Source organism: Heterodontus francisci, chromosome 16, assembly GCF_036365525.1.
Source record: "Heterodontus francisci isolate sHetFra1 chromosome 16, sHetFra1.hap1, whole genome shotgun sequence".
NCBI lineage: Eukaryota > Metazoa > Chordata > Chondrichthyes > Heterodontiformes > Heterodontidae > Heterodontus > Heterodontus francisci.
Genome location: NC_090386.1, coordinates 43,833,338 through 43,855,521, shown reverse-complemented (window position 1 = coordinate 43,855,521; position 22,184 = coordinate 43,833,338). Strand labels below are relative to the sequence as shown.

Below are 22,184 nucleotides of genomic sequence, written 5' to 3'. Positions count from 1 at the left end.
GGGCTGATAAGTGGCAAGTAACATTTGCGCCACACAAGTGCTAGGCAATAACTATCTCCAACAAGAGAGAATCTAACCATCTCCACTTGACATTGAATGGCATTACCATTGCTGAATCCCCCACTATCAACATCCCAGGGGTTACCATTGACCAGAAACTGAACTGGAGTAGTCATATAAATACCGTGGCTACAAGAGCAGGCCAGAGGCTAGGAATCCTGCGGCGAGTAACTTATCTCCTGACTCATCAAAGCCTGTCCACCATCTACAAGGCGCAAGTCAGGAGTGTGATGGAATACTCTCCACTTGCCTGGATGAGTGCAGCTCCAATAACACTCAAGAAGCTCAATACCATCCAGGACAAAGCAGCCCGCTTGATTGGCACCTCATCCACAAACATTCACTCCCTCCACCACCGACGCAGCAGTGTGTACCATCTACAAGATGCACTGCAGCAATGCACCAAGGCTTCTTAGACAGCACCTTCCAAGCCCACGCCTCAACCAACTTGAAGGACAAGGGCAACAAATGCACGGGAACACCACCAAGTCACACACCATCCTGACTTGGAACTATATCGCCATTCCTTCACTGTCGTTGGGTCAAAATCTTGGAACTCCTTTCCCAACAGCACTGTACACCTTCCTCACATTGACTGCAATGGTTCAAGAAGGCAGCTCACCACCACCTTCTCAAGGGCAATTAGGGATGGGCAATAAATGCTGGCCTGGCCAGCGATGCCCACATCCCATGAATGAATTTTTAAAAAGTAGAAAAAGGAGGCAAAAATATTGCTCCAGGTGCTTGCTTACATTATATAGAGCTAGTAGTTTGTCATATATAAACTCAAAACTCCCGAGGAAGGACTTTCTGTCCAGCATTGAAATCTGAGAGATTGCTGGTACACAACAGGAGCTGAAAGGCAATGCTATTTCCAGTAATAGGGAGATCTAAGATGTTCCTCATTCTTCAAATGAGAAGTTCCATGTGCTCAAAAACTACCTCGTGCTACCTCATGAGAATGCACATTTTTTTTTCCAATTCTTTCAACTTTTCACAAAATCCCTGGAAAATTGGGAATGTTGTGAATCAGACATGCTGATTCTTCAATCTGCAGTCCAAATCAGCAGGGCCCCATGACGTGAAGAGTTCCATAAAATGTGCCTTCCAATGCAATATTCCTAAATAGGTCCCAATAATATTTTGATCCCATCCTTTTCTTAAATTTTGGGCTTAAAGATCAGACTGAACTACATTTCTCTTTCTAGTCCAACTAGGATAATTGTAAATGTTAATTCTTTAGTACATTCCATTTTGTTGAAACTCCTTTCAGAATAGGTATAATAATTATTGACCAGTCACTCTGACTATTCTTTGGGAGGCAGCCATCAGAGGAAGTGTGATAATGTATGTTCATTTCAAGACACAATAAACAGCAGATTCATATTTCGGAAAGAAAAGTTAAAAGAATGTGGGTAGATCCTGATCTTGTGCAATAATGTAAAACGAAAGATAACAATTGATATCGTTGAAGTCAAAGGAAATAAAAATCAGGCAAAATGTAAAATTCACTGCCAACTCACTGTCACCGTTTTACATTATCTCACAAAGTCAAAGCAAACTCAGATGAATTCTGAACGTCAACTGGACCCAATCCTATCCTCTTCTCACATCTGAACGCATATGCAGTTACCAGCAGGGAGTCATTAGATAATGATCAGGATCAGAGACCCAGGCGGGAATTTTATGTGGAGGCAGAGGCCCAGCCCACGGTCTTAAAAGTCAAGAGTAAACCCGCCTCTGCCGGGCCCTGAAAGCCACGCAGCTATTTTGCATGGCCCAGGCCTTTAACTGGCCTCGGGTAGGACTTCCGCCCCTCTGAGGCAAGAAGTCCTATATCCAAGAACTGCAGGACAATCAGTAGGCTGGCAGCTCTTCAGTCCCAGCAGCGCCACTGGGAATGACAGCCACTGCTAGGACTGAACCCAGTGTGTGGAGCAGCATAGATGCCAGCCCTGAAAATGTAAGTGGGGTCTCTGGTCTTGCCGGGGTCAATCAGCTGGTCCCTGGCAGGGGGGGAAGGGGTCAATCAGGAGGGCGACGGGAGATGTGCAAACAGGGGTGGCTTGTGCCCAATTAGGAGGGTCCCCCACCCCAGGCCCACAAGAAGGCTGCTTAGTATTACTGGGCAGTCTCCTCAGCTGTCAAAGTGCCCGGCCGCCGCTGGTGAAACATCAGCGGCGGTGGGAGGAGGCCCTTAACTAGCAATTAATAGGCCACTTAAGGGCCTCAATTGGACTGGGGTAGGCGGGTTGTTTGCCACCTCCCCCGCTGCTGGTAAAATGGCCGTGGGGGTGGGTAGGCGACAGGGACAGCACTCCCTGCCTCCCACTCAATTTTTTGCTCCCCCTCCCATCCACCTCCAGCCTGCTCCCGGGAGAGGCATAAAATTCTGGTCCCTGGCTACTTTATCCCTTCTGAAGCCAGGGAACACAGAGGCCCATTGTGGCTTCATTACCATAGCTGAGGCTAATCGGAGCTCTCTGAATTATATGGTTCAGTACTAGATTACATGGTGCATTTAGCCAATGAGTCACTAGGGAATACAGCATTTTCTGGTTCATAAAATAATTAGAGGCTTTTATGAAGTGCTGTATAAATCCAAGCCTAACCCACTGCAGGAAATGTTTGACAACTTCTTTAAAGATTAAGGGCAGCATTGTCATTCTTCTTGTTTCACAGAAAGACAAGAGAAAACATTGCAGCTAAGAAAAGTTACAAGATCAATCAGGTTCATGCATTTTTACAAAGCCCAGAATTATTACAATAAATCAGTGTTTGCAATTGTCAATTGTTTCTTTACTACTGACAGATTGCCATGTGTATTTAAGGAAAGACTAGTTCTCAAAATTTTAAGTATTACATTAATCGTGTTATTTTCAAAGAAGGCAAAATCTATGTCCCTCAGGAGTAATGGACTGACCAGCCTCTGCCTCTTGTTCATTCATACTTTTGGAGGAGGCAAGGGAGTTGGGGTTATTGGTTAAAATTGAAATAGACTTAAGAAAATCACCTAAACTGATGATACATTTGTATGATCCAACACAAGACTTTCCAAATTGATCAACATTAATCTATGCAAATACAGTATCTTGTCTAGATACACCATAAACTGCTCAAAAGAAAAGGTAATTGTCATTGGATTGAAGCATGCACCCACTCACTAGGAAATACTTGTTCACAGCCAAAAGATTAGCACTAGGCTTTGAGGAATAAACATTGACTCAGACCTAAAACAGGTGCTGGGTTTGAAAAACTAAGCTGAAGAGCGGAGCAGCAAGCAGGGAGTGGAGATGATGGTGGGGCAGATATCCAAATCGATAACAAATGCCTCAGAGAGCTCATCTGAGTCTACTATGAAACTTTTGATGACTTAGCTAAACTTATTAGGGTTAATTTTCTTCTCAGCCTCCTGATGGGCACCAAATAGTCACATTATACTGAGGGCTGAATTTTGTGGCGCCAGCGGGGCTCCTGGCACCAGGCCAAAAAAGCAGGGAAAATCCCGCCTCAGTCATTTGGAGCCCAGTGGGATTCTATGGTGCCAGGTCAATTAACAGCCTGGCACCAGTGTCCCCATCCCTTTAAAGATAGGGATTCCGCCTGAACGAGCTGCCGGCCAATCACTGAGCTGGCAGCTCAGTAATATCGGCAGTGCCACTGGGAATGGTGACCACTGCCATTACTGCACCAGGCCTTGGAGCCAGGCCCAGTGCTGGAGATCTGGACCTGAGGTAAGTGAGGTGGAGTCACCAGGACCAGTCCAGCAGGCCCCAGCGATGGGGGTTGCGGGGGTGGGGAAGGTATTCACTACAGGGGAAGCAGGGTCCAGAGAGGTGGGTTGTTTGCTGATGGGTCCGTCCATGGGCCACAGATTGCCCAGGGAGGACAGTACCCCTTCACAGGCCAGCAAGGAGGTTGCCTCAATTTACTGGGTAACCTGCCTGCATGGCGGAGGGCCCCTTCTGCCACTGGCTTAATGTCAGCAGGAGGGGGAGGAGACCCTTAAGTGACTGTTGATAGGCCTGTTAAGGGCCTCTAGGCAGGAAGACCATCTTTGGCTTTATCTCAGCCCCAACAAAATTGCAGTGTGATGGGAAGGCAATGGGCCCTCTGCACCACCCCCCCCCCCCCCTCCCACCACCACCACATCCCGTTGTAATTCTATGGGTCCCCTGCCACCTAGCCCATCTCCAGTGGGGCCATCAAATTCAGCCCTGAAGGCAGGGTAGTGAAGCATCTGGCCCTGCTGGCTGCTACTCCAGAGCAACTGCCAGGTTTGAAGATCGTGGTTTTGGGTGATAAGGAAAAATCCTGACTGACCTTCACCAAATTTCTGCCTCTGGATCGTTGAGCAACCCTTAGGATTCTTAGAGGTCTATTGGTCTAGGTTGGGCCCTGGCTAAAGCCTGGTATTAACTGCAGGACCTCTTAATTTTTTTCTCCAGGTTTCCCACCTAACAGCCAGCCTGATTGATAGGCTGGTTGCCTGTCTGGTGGGAAAGGCTGCAGCAGATGGATGCAGCAGAGCAGCAAGCAGGGAGTGGAGATGATGGTGGGACAGAGATCACTGTTGGATGTTCTTGTGGAGTGAGGGGGTGAAGATGATGGTCAAGATGAGAGATCATGTTTGGGGTCAAGATGGTGGTTGGAGAGAGATTGCTGCGGGAGGTGGGGATAATGGTTGGGGGAGAGGGTTGCAGATTGTGATCAGGGCATAGATCAGGGTGGAAATGTTGCTTGGGATGTGTCCAATAGTGGGGGAGGTGGGCCATTCAGATCATGGGGGAGGGGGATTCACAAGGTAAACTTGTTGTGAAGAATCACTGCTGTTCCTCCTGGCCCACAAGCTGTACTGTGAAGGATCCAGCCCTTCTCGTCTCCTTTTCCCGGCCAGGTTTCCTATAGCCAGGGAAACCAGCCGACATGAGTCAAAAAATAAAAAGATTGTTAAAATGGAGACAACCAGTGTCCTTAAAAGGTTTTTCTGACTCACCAACCTCCTGGTAGTGGGTTGGTCACCGGCTCTCACCCCAACACCTCCTGTCCCACCTCGGTTAAAATTGTAAGTGGGTAGGTTTGAGGCAGAACAGGGAGAGGTTTCAGATTAAAATTTTCACTTCTCACCTGGGTTGAAAATACCTCCATTGTTTCTCAACCATATAATTACTTACAGATGAAATGAACTCCCAGTGTACTGGGGAGCCTCTGCCAAGATTGGAACAAACTTAGATTTTCAAATACATTAAAATAGTTGAACGAAAGTTTGTACAGCTACAACAGGAACTGTGTTGAATGTAGATTGAAGTTAATTAATCTTAAAATAATGAGTAGAGCTGACATTAATCCTAAAAAAAAAACTTAGAATGGGCACCTCTGATCCACAGACAGAACATTATTGCATATGTAATGAGGATGTGAGTATAAAACTCTCTAGGGAAAATGTTCTAGTCTCTTCCAAAAGAATATGAGATGACAGGTACCACAGAGGCCCTAACGTTGATTATAGTCAATTCTTCTCAGATCAAATAATGGAAGGAAGCTATTGCTGGTCGTGTTGCTAATTAGACTATACACTTCAGATCTAAGAAAGTTATGCTTGTGCAATGAGAGACTAATTGCGGTTCAACTCCCACATGCCCATCGGGGAGTTGCAATGGGCAGGCTATCTGTTCAGAGGGAGAAGGAAAATCAGAGGGTAAAGTTTTGCGTGGTAATTTCCAGTAGCTCTGTAAACCAAGTGCAGGAAAACTGTGGCATTAGACCAACTGCTCAATGTGTCATTAATAAAAGTAGCTGGGTCATGTGAAGCAAAGAAAATTTACACATTGTATTAAAAAATGCACGAGAAGAAAGGAATTAAAAAAGGGTCAGCCCAACACATTGGGCTTAAATTAGCACAGCTAAAATGAAACAATATTTTTGGAGAATATTGTACACAGAATGTCTTCTTGGCCTATCCCCACTTACTTTCCAGCGAGTAAAATAAAAACTCTGGATAGCATAGCTCAAAACAACACAAGAGAAGTTCCTTCTTTTCAATGCTAATATCAGAACAGAAAGGCATTTGGACCCATATGTAGACGGTTACCTAATACCATGGAGGAAATACTTCAATTTATAATGTGATTATTGCACATACACTGTACAAATTTTGACTGCTTAAAGAACAATTCAGAAGAAGGTTACTTAAGAGACAATTGTCTGTACTGCAATGAATAATTAGTGAAAAATGATTTCAAAATTGTTTAGGAATCTTACTTCAGTAGATTTCCTCGCTGGGACATTTGGTATAATTGGACAGAATCATTTAATCTCAAGCAATTATAATTAAGGTTCATTAAGATAGTTCTCTCAAGATTTTACAACTTGTAGGATAGAACCTCTGTACAAACCTAGAACAGTTCAAAGACAGCAGTAAATTGAAAATTTTTGTAGAAGTCGTTATCAAATAATTTAATGATGCAAACATACTACATTGTTGGTGATATGACCTTTCTACAATTACTGGGACTGTAACTGTATAACTAGAGAAAAGTAATTTATTTAACTTGCACTAAAATAGTACGTAAAGGCTGATTCCCCAATCAGACACTCCCAGTGAGTAACTGTGCTAGTAGGGAGCAATAGTTGAGCAATCGCATACCTGGGCCTCCGATCTTCCAACTATTGATTTAAATGGATGGAAAGTAATGGTCTGAAGGTTCACTATTTCTCAAGCAATGCTCTGTGCAAGCACCAGACTTTATTGGTTTGCCTGATTAGGCAATCATCCATTAGAATATACTCAGCTTTTTAAAACTACTAATGGATCTCATGTAGTATTGCTCAGTGTTTCAAAGGATTTGTTGGTTTATAATAATAATTGTGTTTATGCCATGCAGGGAATAAAATCAGGCTAATGAGTAGAGCGCCTGAAGTAGTATAATTCAATTTTTATAATAGTATTCTGGGATTTGTATTGTTGCTTTGGGGGACTGAATTTCACAACCCTGTCCATTACTCTTTGAAAACCGTAAATAATCCTTTACCTATGTGAATTAAATATATGGCATCACTCTGAAGGGGGAACCTATGGCTTGGAAGAAGAGGGTGGAATGTGGCATTTGGGTCACTAGTAGGTTTCTGGGGCCCAATTTTCGAAGCGTTTTAGGGGTGAGCGCAGGTGCGGGCTGAATTGAAGATTATGTACCCAGAAGGTGGCTCTGGATCCAGATGTCTCCGGAACGCACTGCTATTTTCAAAGACAGGATGGTGAGGGGGGGGCGAGGGGTGGCAGGGGGCAGTGCAGTGGTGGGGGAAGGAGCAGGGTGCTCACCTCCAATTAACCTCCTCCTTGAGGAGCTCATTAACAGGTTGGAGAGGGCCAGAAAGGAATTTTCGAAGAGGAGAGTGGGCGGAGTGAATGGTCCAGTGCATGCAAGTGATTAGCTGTCAGGAGAAATGCAGTTGAACATTGTTTGATGTTGATAATTATTGGAAGAAATCAAACAAAAAAGTATGATTGAAACATAGTGCTTCACCCGCCTTCCTATTCATCATTTGGATGCTTGTTTGCACCGACGCGCTGTTGGCCCTCTGATCGGCTGCCTGCACCATTCTGCAAGGCAATGGTGAGACCTGTCATGGCTGCCACTTGCCTTTCAACATTGCAGTCTGGAGCCACTTCCCGCCTCTATGCTAGTAATGGTGCAGCTGATTGTGCGTTACACTCGCCTCCAGCCCAATTAGATCATTTGAATTTGAAGATAACATCACGTCAGCAGGGTCAGAATCCAGAAATTATCTGGGGATTAGAGTCCCAACTCTGGAATGAAAATCTAGCTGCTGATGTCTACCAGCAGTGAGGGGAAAGGGCCAGCGTGTCTGGCAGCAATGGTTTGTAAGCTGCAACTGTTAAACTTGGTATTTTGTAATTAGTTCCTGCAAGTGCATCTCTATATCTCTCTCTATTTGTGAAACTCTCTGTCTCGCTGCCATCAGTAATTGGGATGCTTGCATTTTCTCAGTATCAACAAAACACAGCTGATAACTAAACTTTGAGTATGAAATTCAGATCTGTACACTGCTGGAGTTGGCACTACAGGAGCTGAAGGCCCTCCTAGAATGGTGCACTGTGTCTCCAGCCACTTCTGACATGGCCCAAGTGGCACCCCAAGTTGGGAAGGACACTCACATGGGCATCCCCTGTGTGCTCCGGAAGCATCTGAACTGGTGATGGCATTACACTACTTAGCCTTACTGACTCATGTGGCACTGTGCCTGCAAACCTGGATCACAGAGGTCCATTGTATGTATTCACTTGTCACTCACCAAAGAACATGCATTCAGCTGCAAGAGGGGCCCAGTACCAACGTTGGAGGGCCAAACACCCAACTTGCAGGTAATGTAGTTTGGAATAACTTATACTATTCTAAAGTCTCTGGAAGTACTCTGGAGGTGTTGTGGTGAGTTCCTGCATTTGGAAGGAGTACTGCTGCATCCTCATAGAGAAGGCTGAGGATTTAGTGACCTGTTCGCACAAAAGCTGTAACAGATATGGGGGATGCAGTTGCAGTGCTACTGGGTCTGCAGCATGACAGGGAGATGGAGCAGACATTACAGAGCGTGGGAACTCTGCGCAATGCCTTCTGCCAAGTTGGAGCTGGACTCCTCCATGTTCCTTGATAATGACAGGAGGCTGTCTGGCAGCCGAGCCAATGTACCCTGCATCTTGGTGTGCATGCCCATCAGCATTCTGCTGCATGCCACCCAGTCAAGGACTTCATCTGAGTCCCTTGTAGCAGAACTCATCTGTGACTTCACTCTCCATTGAGCTGTGTCACGAAGATCCCCACCTGCCAAGATTTAGGCATATTAATTTCGTCATATGAACATCAATTTTAAACTGTTGCTGGAGTGAAGAGATGACATGTTTAAAGAGATCAGCAGTGGCTGGGAAAACATTTGCATACTAAGAGACAGTGCTTGGAGAGACAAAATAATTGTTCACTGATTCAATTAACAGAGATTGGTCTGGGCAATGGTGATCCAGATCTTGTCGGTGCAAGAGACAGCACTACACACACCCATCCCCGCCCCCACCCCCACCCCCACCGAGAGCTTTGGAATCCACAAACCGCAGGAGCGGTTGTTCCCACATAAGGGGTTAGTCACATGACTAACCCTTTGGCCAACTTGGGAGTTTTGAATTGTGCTCACAGGACAGTTTCAAGACAGACTGAGGATTGCAACTGAACTTGGAACAGGAGAGCCTCTCTCCTGGCTGGCTCTCTCTCACTTTCTCACAAACCTCCAGACCCACTGAAGTCACTTAAACCTCAAGAGAGAGAAGACTCCTACATCGAAACAAGTTAAAGCGTGCACTGGGCCCCAACGAACAGCAGGAATTACCAGCAACCAAAGACTCCACATTGAACTCAAAGAACTGTAAATACACCCAGCTATTGCCTCAAACTTTTCTCCTTTATTCTTTCTACTTTTTCTGTCTCTATCTGCGTGTGTGTTTATCGTGTATGCATGCTAGTGTATATTCATAGTCATTAACCGAATTCGAGTTTAAGATTAATAATCTTCTACCTTTCTTGTTTAAATCTAAGAAAATCTGTTTGATTGATTTCTTTGCCTTAAAATTTGAAAGCAGTGAACAAGGATTCACTGAGGGGGGCTAGAAACACGGTGTTTTTAAAATTAAGCCCTGTTACGGTTAGACCCCTTTCTCACCTGGTCATAACAGGTGGCACACAAACCATCTTTTCCCCCAGCCTGGCTGAAGCCCATTCAAGCCTGGTGACTCACCACATGTAGATCTCAACTCAATACTGGACTCTAAGGTACGTGCAGTGTCAGTATCTGAGCTGGTGGCTGCGGTTGTCAGATCAATTGATAGGGTCTCTTCAGTAGTGCTGTGCTATTGCACACTCTCCTCCTCCTGGCCATGCTGTGGCTCACACTTCTTGGGAGTCTGGAAGCAATAAATGAGAAAGGGAAAGGTTGCGATGAGGGAAGTGGGGGTGGGGTGGGAAAAGGCCCATGTTCACACTGGCTGGACCTTGCACTTCATGCCAGATAACAGGATAAGGGTGAGTTGAGAAAGGGCATAAGGTAGGAACATAACGTCATCCTCAATTTTCTCAGCGCTGTCAGAGGCCACAGGCTCTGTTGCAGCTAGCCCTATAATGCGGAGAACCATCTCTTCCATAGGGCTCAGGAGATACAGATGTCTTTGTTCCCCTCCCGCTCTGTTCACTCCCTTCTATTGTATGCAACCTTGTCCTGCAAGAGAGAGGGAAGAATGTCAGTGATTGTACTCCACTGTGTGTGGGTGATGTGCCTGCCACAACTGAATAGCTGGTAGTCTGTGGAAGAAGTGGGAGTTGGGTGTAAGGCTCGCAGCATTGGAATGTGTGTGAGGGTGAGGCAAGGTATCTGGATTTTATATCTGAGTCCTGAGTGCTAGGGGCTGGTGCTGAGTGGGTGATGGGGTATGGTGCATTGGGCAGCAAGGGAGACTGGTGGACCAGTGATGAGATGTCATGTGAAGAAGCATTCACTGATGTTGACCACCTGCACAAGGTCATTAGACATAGTGTGGCACTGCTGTTGGGTCCTTGAGGGTAAGATGTTGACCTTCCTAGCCAATTACTCCAAATCCATTCTGACAGTGGTCCTTGAGGGCCTTCTGACACACTGTGGAACCAGGGCATCTCTCCTCCTGTCCGCCTCCACTACTAAGGTTTCCAGTGTCACATTCATGAACCTTCCCTGTGCACTGGTGTTCCATTCTCCTTGTTTACAATTGCAGCAATAGTACTCAGCAGCAGGGTCCTGTAATTCAATGGAACTTTCCTTTAAGAGGGACAGACTTCCTTAAGAGAAGGCTGCTTGCACCACATGATATCAGCAGATGCTGCTCAGCCCCTTGCTGATTGCTTTGGCAACCAGCAACATGGGACCTACTCAGTACAGCATTACAATCATGTAAATGAGGAAGCAGCACCAAATTTGTCTGCTGCTTAGCTCCACGGCAATGAACATGGATGGGTTGAGAATTGTGACACCCCTACCAATGCCCCAAAAATTGCAAGAAACAATATCTAGCTTTCCATTTGATATCAAAATTCAATTTTTTACTTTAATTACAAGTTAAGATGCCTTTTTCTCTTCCATTATGAAATGCCTTCTGATATTTGCAATGTATGTAATTTTAACAACAACTCAAGGCACGCCAGTTGTATTTTAGTGCAATGTCATTTTCTTTCTCTTCCTCACATAAACAGCCTATGTTTCAACAAAAAACACTCAGTATTAATTTTACTTCAATAATGGTTTTGAAATTTTTCCTGTGACTTTTTTTAATAACTTTGAAAAGCAACCGAATAAATTTATTAAAGACAGAGAAAAGCATTCTATCATTTGGCTAGCTTAAATGCCACTGAAGAAATTGTGCACACTGCGCATGCTTAGAGGTCTTTACAACTGAGCGCTGGTGTGAGACCTGCTGAGGTCCTCGTACTTGCGAACCCCAAGGCAATCGATGAGCTGCAAATTTTCATCCTTTCTTCACCAATGAGCCCTTCCCATGTCTTCTTTCGCCATTGGAGAAGCATGATGGTGCTGCAACTTTCTAGTCCCCCATTTGGGCAGGGTGCTGAAGTGCCTTTACTGCCACTGAGCATATTAAAATGACTCTATCCTTGTAACTTATGATGGAATTTGGGCCTTTCCACTTAGCTAGCCTCTGTCAGTACAGTAGCCCAATGAAACTTCAGGACCTGCATGTTTAATCATGTGCAGGTGGCACAATTCAAATGTTACACTTCGTATGACAAATGCAAAGCAATTTAAAATTTTGGGTGCTCTTACTGTGCAGCCTGAAACTGACAAGGACAACCAATCTGCAAAGCCCCTTACCAAACAAAAAGTAAAGACATTATTTCTTAATAGGATTATACGAGGTGGCCTTACAGTGACACATCTATGTTAATATTGTGAATTACATGGTCTAACACTAGGGTTGCCAGCCCTCTCAGATTGTCCTGGAGTCTCCCGGAATTAAAAAGTAATCTCCTGGACACTGCTGCAAGCAATCTGAAGGAAAAAAAAATCACTCTGGCCAGACTCTCAACAAATAGCAGAGCCACAATGCACCCAATATACACAATGGTCCTGGTGCTCTAACTAGTATAATCATACAATGGATAAAGCATTTCTGGTATACCGAGCATTGTGGATATTGTCATTGTCGCATGCTTTGATGTATCAGGCAACCAATGTCAGGGGTGTAGGGATGGGATGGTTGGAGACGAGGAGTTATGCAATGAAATTACATGGATTATGATCTGACCGGCGTTCGCAACCCAATCTAATGTTCTTTTCCTTATAAAAACCTAATATCATCCAACACAAGACACAGTTTGCCATCTGAGAGTAGGATTTCTCTGCAGGAAAATTATTTTTTGTGGCCCATTAGCCTGCTATTTCACCCCTTGCTGCATTTATACTGCATCAACACAATAGCCCTTAGCCCCAGTCCAGCTGTCTGCACAAAAAAATGTCAAGGGCTCTCCTGGCTTCTGACTCTGACTGCTGCACCTAATTGATTTTCCCCTCTCCAAACTATTTTTATATAACTTTTTACAGCTTACCTTTTGTGAGATTGGGCCTCCAGACTCTTACTGTTAACTGACTCCTGCCTGAAGCACCTTGGACCTCCTGAGAAATCTCTAGTGTTTTTTTGGCCTCACCCCACGTCTATAAAACATTCTTAGCTATCCTTTTATTCCTACAATTGATTTTTTATAATATATTTCTCTAACTTTTCAAGCCTTTATTTTCCTGAGATCTTCAACTTTCATTTCATAAATATTTATTCATGTAATCATCTGCAGCAAATAAATTTAACATTTCCATTAATCAATAATTATTGATCTAATAATAAATTGAAATAAAACAAAAATAACTTAGGTTTATATAGCATTTTGCATGACTTATATCATCCCAAAGTGCTACATAGCGAATGAACTGTTTTGAAAGTGCGGTCACTGCCATAAGGTAAGGAGATACAGCAGCCAATTGGCACACAATGGTGGTGGGGATGGGATGGGGGGGGGGGGAGTGAAGGGGGGGGGGAGGAGTGGCCAGTGGTGTAAAACAGATCAGCTGCCCATTAATCGTCTGTCCTGATTTTCATTTCAATGGACTCCACACTATCCATTAAAATCACAACTGTGCTCCAAACTACAGACTACCCATGAGCTAAATATTGGGAAGACTAAAGCCACTCATCTGAATCTTAACTCCCAAAGATCGGTGTCTTGGGATCAGGTCACAGTTTACAATTCAACAAATCAGAAATAGGAACCTAGCCCGCCTTGAACTTGCACATTTTCGATTTTAATGGAAGTGGAACAAGGGGCAATCTGCTTGTCGAAGGCGGTTTGGCCATTTAAATATTGTAATGATGTCCGCCTGCCTTCATTTTAATAGACATTCTATTTCCAACTCATGTTGGCTAGGTTTCCCAGACCTCAGGAAACCCACAAGTGAAATGGGCAAGAAAGGTTGAATCCAGGAGATAAGCACCTTCACAGCAGTTTGTGGATCAGGAGGACCAGAAATACTTCCTCTTGTCCCAACAAGCTACCCAGTAAATGACACCACTACCTTCCCTCAACTCCATAATCTGTATGTTCCCCCCACTGACCCTCTCCCTCCCCACCATAACAATTGGAACCTCCCAACCACCACTGGACAGCCCCCTGACCATCACATGTTACCCCAAACCGCCCCCTCACCCCCGACCACCATCGGTCTCCATCACCCTGTGCTCGGAATCCCCTGAAATCACAAACCCCACCATGATCAAGACGCTTGTCCACCCAGTCGATCGGAAGACCACCCCTCCCTCGACCACAATTACTTCCAACCCCACTCCCCTCATTAGACCTACTTGCATCCAGCCCAGCTCAGCTGCAGCCTTGTGTTGCAAGCTTCCCCGACTGACAGCCCTCCAGCCTGTCAGTTGATCTATAGGCTGAAAGCTGACGCAAAACATTTAAGAGGCATCCTGCAATTAAAAGCTTCAGGCCATTCAGGAAATCCATTCTTCTGGCTTTCGCAACTTCAAAACAGGCCCCCCACACAGAAAGTGTCTCCAGGCTAAAATCCAGGTGGTTATCTTTGGTCCCCACACAAATCCCATTTCCTGATCATTGTTTCCATCCTTGGCAACTGTCTGAAGCTGAGCCAGACTGTTTGCAAGCTTGGTGGTGTTGTGTTTGACCCCAAGATGAGCTCCCGATCACATATTTGCTCCATCACCAAAACTCCCTACTTCCACCTCCAACCCTGCCTCAGCTCTTCACTGCTGACACCCTCATACACGTCTTTGTTAACTCTAGACTTGACTATTCCAATGTTCACCTGGCTGTCCTCCCATCTTTCATCTTACATAAAACTGTACTTATCCAAAATTTTGTTGCCATATCTTAACTCACACCAATTCCCATTTAACCATTACCCCGATGCTTTCTGACCTACATTGGTTCCCGATCCAATAATGTTGAAATCCTTATCCTTGTTTTCAGATCCCTCCATGGCCTTGCCCCTCCCTATCTCTGTAACCTCCTCCAGACCTACAAAAGGTCTCTGCCCTCTTCCAATTCTGGCTTGTTGCGCATCCCCGATTTTAATCGCTCCTCTGTTGACAGCCAAGTTTTCAGCTGTCTTGGCTTGAAGCTCTGCAATTCATGCTCTAAATCTTCCTTACTCACTAGCTCTTTCTTCTCCTTTATGATCCTTAAAACCTAATTCTTTGACCAAGCTTTCAATTTTATTGATAGAGTTGTGTTTGACTGATCAGTTTGATTGCTTAAATCTCAGCAGAAGTGAAATCGTGTGAGATTTCTGGAAGCTTCCAGATGACATTTTGAATTGGTCTCACAGAACACAGGGTGCTGTGAAGACATGTGTTGCAATCTGTAGATCTTTTAATAACCAGTTGGTTATTTAACACAGTGTGATATCTGTATTGCTCAGAGTTAAATCAGATAATGAAATTAAACCCAAAAACCCAGAGTAAACGCAACAGATAGCACTGCTGTTAAGTAACTTGGGACATTTTTCGATGTTAAAGGTGCTATATAAATGCATTTTTGCTGTTGTTGAACTTCACAACTGTGCTCTAGACTAATCATGGAAAATACCAGAGGAAATCTGCTAATTGTTTAAAAATGAGAAGGAAAACTTAGTATTGTGGCCCTGAGAATCTGAAGCAGTTGAAAGCAGGCATTATGTGGTTCATAGAAACAGTGGTGGAGACAATGGAGCAGGCCACATCACCATTGGTAGGAGTAGCAGTGAAGAAAAGTTTGAATTAAATGGGGAAAGAGCTATAGAATGCTGACGAAGCACAGGATGAAATACTTTTACCAGTGGAATTGCTGGACCAAATACCAGGGCTGAAATTTTACATTGGGCGGGAGGCCCCGCCCAGCAGCCACAAAATTGGGGGCAAGTCTGCCTCCACCAGGCCTAGGCAACCATGCCAGGATTTTTTGCTCCCAGGCCCTTAATAAACCTTGGACGGGACTTCCAGCTCCTTGAGGCAGGAAGTCCCACCTAATGGAGCTGCCGGCCAATCAGCGGGCTGGCAGCTCTTAGTCCCAGCAGCGCCACCGGGAGCAGTGGCCACTGCAGGAACTACACCCAGCCATCACAAGCAAAATGAAGGACTGCCCCAGAATCAAGGTAAGTTTTTGGGCCTCACCAGGGACAATTGGCCATGCCCCGGCGAGGCAAGTGGGGGGGGTGTCGGTTAGGGAGAGGGCAAGTGTTGTGTGGAGGGGGTGGTTGGGGCTTTGGGGTGGCCCTCTGTTGGACACAGGGTTCCCAATCAGGAGCCCTCTCCCCCCCTCAGCCCACCAGAAGGCCGCCAGGTTTTACCTGGTGATGTTCTTGGGACCTTTGCCATCTGCCCACCGTGGATAAAATACCTGCGGCAGTGGGCGGAGGCATTTAAGTGGCAGTTAATAAGCCACTTAAGGTCCTTGATTGGCCTAGAGTGGGCAGGCCATTTCTCACTGCCACCGGCCCATGTAAAATTGCAGCAGAGGTGGGAAGGCTTCAGGAACAGACCCCGCCCCCCCAGACCTCCCACTCAATTTTACGACCCTCGCCTGCCACCAGCCCACTCTTTCATAACATGGAAAAGGCTAGTTAAAGCAAAATGTACTGAGAAAGATGAAAAAAATCACCAACAAAGGAAAATGGAAGAATATACCATCCAAAACAGAATGGAGAAAAATAGAAAAAGTGAGTTACAGGTATTCAACATTGGAGAGGCAAAGGGAAAAAAAGAGTGCTGAAAGAAGTCTGCAATTTCACAAACTTAAAAATAAAATCATCCCATCGTCCTTCACCAGGCATGGTTTGAGTTGCAGTTTATAAGTTTTTAAAACAAATATTAAAAACATCAGAACATATTATTTTACCAAAGTACATGCAGATTACGATAGATCAGGACAACCTATAGATGACAAAGGGGCAGAAAACATTGCCATCACTTTAGATAATAAGAATATAAAGAATAAGGGAAGTAATGGTGGTGGTGATGGTGATGATATAATTGAAGTAAGATGTCCCACATTGGGGCCAATGATGAATCCTGTGATGTCAATGTTGAAATAAAACTCCAAACTAGGTGAGCCAACATTTGGAATTGCAAAAGTATGCAGCACACATTGCCAGGAAAAAAAAAACTTCTGAATGAAGTTGCATAACTCTCAGTTCCCATCTCCTGGTGAGAAACAGACAGGACTGGATCAACCACAAATGTTATAACCCCTTTGGTTCATTGACGTCAATGAGATGTGAAACTGGGCAAGATGTACAATGGGTGCCCAATCTGATTTTGTCAATTTCCAGTTGGGCAGGTTAGGTTAAAATTATTCTTGAATTTTAAACATTGGCTATCAATACAATCATTTACAATATTATCTTGAATGGCACTAGCCTTATTCACAGTGAATGAACAATTTCAAGGGAAATGTGGATAGGGACAGTGAAATTAATCTGTTAGCAGAGTCCAGTGGCTGGTGTTAGGTGGGTGAGTAGGGGAGGGCAGAGGCTTTTTGAGGTGAGTCCCAAATAGTTGCATTGAATAGGAAGGTTGATAAGACAGGATGGAGAAATTAAGGTTACTGCTGTTAAGGAGACAACAATGGATGTTTAAATCCTGCAATGGCCTCATTCTTCCATAACTCTTAACCTCTTCCAGTCCTACAATCCCCATCACGATTCCACATTCCACTGATTTTAGTCTCTTGTGCATCTCTTACTTCTTTTATCCCATCATTAGCAGACATGACTTTCGTCATCTGGACTTCGGAATTCCCTCTCTAAACCCTTCCATCTCTACCTTCTTTTCCTCTTTCAAGACTGTCCTTTAAACCCATCTGATTGATGTCACCTAATATTTCCTTATTTGGCTCTGTTTGCTTTTCGTTACACCTCTGATGAATTTATGGGACATTTTTCTAAGCTAAAAGTGATGTATAATTGGAAGTTGGTTTGGTGTTGAAACAGCCTTATAATTTATGAGAAAGGCCACCAGAGATCCAACATATGTTTAACCATTCCATTAAAATGAAGTGGAAATATTCACTGATTGTATCTCCAAATTTATTAAACATTGACAAAGTTGTACATGTGCAGAGAGAAGTTAATCAAATGACAGTGAAAGGCTCAATTAGAAATAAACAGTATAGATGATTGAGGGGAGATTATCATGTTCACTTCGGGATTTCACTTTTGAGTCCAACCCAGACTAAAGAACTGTTCTCGCTCATGACTTTTTGTAATCTCTCTCATGAGTGTTATGAATTGTTTTAAATTGGTAGACTCACTAAGATGGAAAAATAATTGTGTAGGAAAGGCAAAAGTTACACAGCTGTTGTTAAGGAGTATTTTGGATTCATCTAGAGGAAATGTGGATCTGAAGCTAACCCCACACTACCTGAATATTTGATGCTGACAGTGGAGAAAGTGCTCTGTGCTGCAGCAGTGATATTCCTCACCATAATATGCATCAAATGTTACTAAATAAATTAAACATAAATAGACAAGCTTTAAATAAGGTAGGTTTAATAAGTCACATTACAATTATCAATGGAAGGCTCCACAACGATAAATTCCACACAATGGTAGAACTCAAACAACATAGATGTATTAAGTTTGGCCCTAAAATCAGTGTTAATTGATGAACTGAATGATAGAGTTGGTTAGAGGTACAAGGTAGAAGCCATTATATCAGAAGAACTGAGGCTGGCTGAAAAGGTTCCTTATAAATTTTCTATAGCCAAAGAGCTTCTGGGTTCTCCTCTCACATTGCAATTGTAATCAAAGTCACTGCACTCTTCAGTGAATCCACTTTTTATTTTATCTCTACTTAGTTTCCAATTTATCAATTGCAAGTTCCAGTGACAAGAGTTAGTCCTCAGAGGAAATTCAAGGTGCCTATTGCGGCTTCTGACCCCAATTTCCTATTTGTGATTTGGACCGATTTCATATTGAAAATAATAAAACTTTTGACTTCTAAGGATTTCTCACACATCGTGTAAAGACAGTACAATGATGAAATATCCTTTAGTGATCCCATGACCTCTATTGGTAGCTTTGTGTCGAAAAATTCATTTATAAGGTTGTGAGTTCATACTTGTATCGGTTCCCGTGACTTTGCAGTATATCATATACATCACACGTTTTATGGGATCACAGTTTTTTTTTTATAAATTTGGATAGCCACGGAATACATTCTGTACAGTAAGGGTTAAATTGCTGTAATGGGAATTTCAATAGCTATAAAAATTAATATACAGACCTGAATAGTCTGGCTCTGGTACACTTTGATAACATGAAAGTTGAAACTGTAAATGCCTTTTCTCGGGGCTACAAAGACTGACTCCAGGGTAAAACAATTACCCACATTTACCAAAATCTGCAAAAAAGAAAGAACTCGATCAGTCCACGCTGTCAGCCTGGAGGGAAAACATTGAATACATAGTCGCTGGAAAATCACGTGTTAATTTAAAAAAAAATCCCAGTTGGTGCTATATCAAAATGGACAAATGGGGAAAAAAATCTCAGACTCTCCATCCCATTGTTTGCCCTGTATGATATTGGCAGCTGGTACAGATGATATGTGTATCAATTCAATATTAAGTTAGGCTGAAAGAGTCAATATATTTCTCGTCAATCGGTATTCCCCCAAGACTGCATGCTGAGTGATATTAATAATGATACAATCGGTCACTGGCCGATTCTTAATAATGATGCCTAATACACTGATGTAGATGACTGCCTCAAAATAAAACATGAAAAGTTTAGTAAATTAAAAAAAATAGCCACTTTGTGGAAAAATAATTATATGAGTTAACCTGATTCAAAGTGCTGATGACACTGGCTTGCAATTGCAATGAATTCTTTGTAAACCGCTAACACGCAAATTTCACAGACGTTTACATTTTAAGAAATTTTAACTGTGTTGAGTGAAGTTATTAATGCAACGTGTGTTTGTGATTCCCTATGCGGCTTTTAAAAATAATAGACATCTAGCTAACACTTGTGAAGTAAGATCCTATTACCTGAAACCAGAATCAAAAGCCACTTCTCTCCAGTAACTTTATTTATCTATTAAAATACAAATCCCTCATGGGCATTTTTAAAAATCGAGACTGCGCAACATTATGAAACTGAGTTCATGGCTGTAATATCTCTCACTTACTGGCATCTATGAATATTAAAGTGCAGATAATGTACCATTTGAACGAATTGCTTTATATTTAGCTTTTTTTTTTATTGAGTGCCAGCGGCTACGCATCCTTTCCTATTTACTGGTAATGATTAAGTAATTACATATTCTGAGCGCATCCCATTCAATTTTTTTCTCCTTTAAAATTATTCCTTATTTAATCTAATACCGTTTCATCACAATGTTTATCACTACATCCCAGTATATTGAGTATCAGTAATGCCAGGTAGTTCTATTTAATTGAGATTATCTCTTTCCCCATTAACACTTGTTGCACCATTCGCCAATGTAAGCCACTCTCAATCAACCTTTTCTTTAATGCTGGGTCTATTTACAGATAGATAGGCGTGTGAATAAATCGATTTGTGGAGTGAAATACCCACTGAATATTTAACCATTTCTACAATATCACTGCATGTCCACATTTAGACAAGAGGACTCTTAAACCACCTTCACCTTTTCGCTGATGTAACGTTTAATATTAAATCACATCTGGCCATCTTTCAATACCATTCCTTTATATAAATGCTGTCTTTTGAAGTGAAATCTCATGGTGAGTGTTATTTCCAATTCTCCTAGATTACCTGATCAAAGTAAATGATGCGAGTTTTGTTGCTCATCTCGGATGGCTCGTGGTTGGTGCTCCTCACGGTGGAGAAAGCCACCTTGGAGTTCGCGGCGCGAACAGAGATCCCAAGCGGGGAGGAAGAGGACGATCCCTTGGAGTCACCGGTTGGATTGGAGTCGCAGACCACCAGGCACTTGCCTTCCAGAACGATGGGTTCTGTGTCATTCTGTGTCAGCACCGGCACCATGGAGAGCGCCAGTCCGGCCACCGCCACCAGCACCCTGGACAGCATCATTGTGGCCAGCAACCCACAAGCAGACCTCACGGCAACACTGGCCAACTAAGATCTCCAAACAAGTCTCCCTCTCCGTCCAGCCGAACTCCTGTATCCCTCTCCTTTTCTTCCTCTTCCTAGATTTCTGCTGTACAAGCGAAAGCAGCTCTTCTTAATCTGTTCTACATCTGGATATCCCAGTACGAATCAGCAGAAACCCCTCCAGAAAACATTGCATTGCACCTTAAAGTCCTTCGTCCCTTGTAAATCTCTCTTGGAGTAAAAAGCAAACCCTTCTTGATCTATAACTCCCGGTGTGAATTATTGATGGGAAAGACCATAGCCAAACAAAACATTATTTGACGTTGCCATATCAGTTAATATCCCCCTGTCCGATTTGGACGGGATGCAACGTGAGATATTGATTCCCGAGGTTCACTACTGATTCTGCTTGCCGGATGCCGAGCTCTCTGTCTCATCTAAGCGCCAGGGTGGTTGCAATTCGGAGTCGGTGTAATCGCGCGAATCCCTCCGGTTTTATGTCACAAACCTACTCCACTTTCAAAGTGGTGCTAATGAATGCCTTGTTAAAAAAAAAAATCTGCCTGAATGTAAATGCTCATTTCCAGTAAGACGTCAAGATAAAGAAATAAAAGACAGAAGGAAGCAAGAATAAGTGAAACACTGTTAAAGGTGCAATAGGTACGCAATGGCTATACTAAAATTACTTCGTTATCCCCATAGTACTTTATACCCAGAGACTAACAGTTTCTTGCCATTTTCGTTCCGTCTAGGTTCCTTTATCTTTTATAAAATCACGAATGAATGCTTTTAGCCAGCAAACATTCTGATTATTGAAAACATCGAGCATTTCATGCAATATGAACTTAACTAAAAATATCTCTATTTTTAAAAACAATCATCAAATGATTAGAAAGTTCAGCTGCGACTCGTGTATAAGACTTAATGTACTATACTTGCATTTGTTTCATGGATAGGAAAATTTTAAGCAAGCCTAAATATTGTGTTTTAAAGAAACCTTAATCTGATCGTTCAGCTACAGTAAAATGTCATCCCTTTTTCATGCTCAATATTGCTTTAAATCGCAGTGCTTCTCGTTTTAATTTTCAATGGCGCCACCTTGTGGCAGCTCTGGTTATTGATCCATTCCAGTCAGAAATGTCCAATACATTAGTCACTGGTCCCTTCCCTCTTGTACGTCAATATTAACGATATAAATATTTGAGTAGTGGGAAATGATTGTTCAGATGGTTGTAAACGGAACTCGGAGTGTGTTATAACGTTCACATCCCAAGCCTGAGGATAATATTACACACTGAATGTCATTTCTGTAACTTAACAGTCCAATCTAATAGCTACAGCCAACATTTGATTACTGCTCTATTCATACAAGGTGTACTTTTAAAACCAGAAATGTTTGGTCATGTTTTGCCGCGTTTGTTGATTCCCTA

At 43.2% G+C, this 22,184-nt stretch overlaps 1 protein-coding gene across 1 annotated transcript in view; it reads right to left on the bottom strand.

Moving 5' to 3' along the window:
• Window positions 1-20,733, bottom strand: part of cbln4 (cerebellin 4 precursor) — a 144,854-nt gene extending 124,121 nt beyond the window's left edge. Inside the window, exons 1-2 of the mRNA XM_068048787.1 lie at window positions 20,455-20,733; window positions 18,941-19,057 (exon numbers count right to left, since the gene is read on the bottom strand). Coding sequence (XP_067904888.1) covers window positions 18,941-19,057; window positions 20,455-20,733 — 396 coding nt within the window. The remainder of the gene's footprint in view (window positions 1-18,940; window positions 19,058-20,454) is intronic.
• Window positions 20,734-22,184: the final 1,451 nt, after the last annotated feature.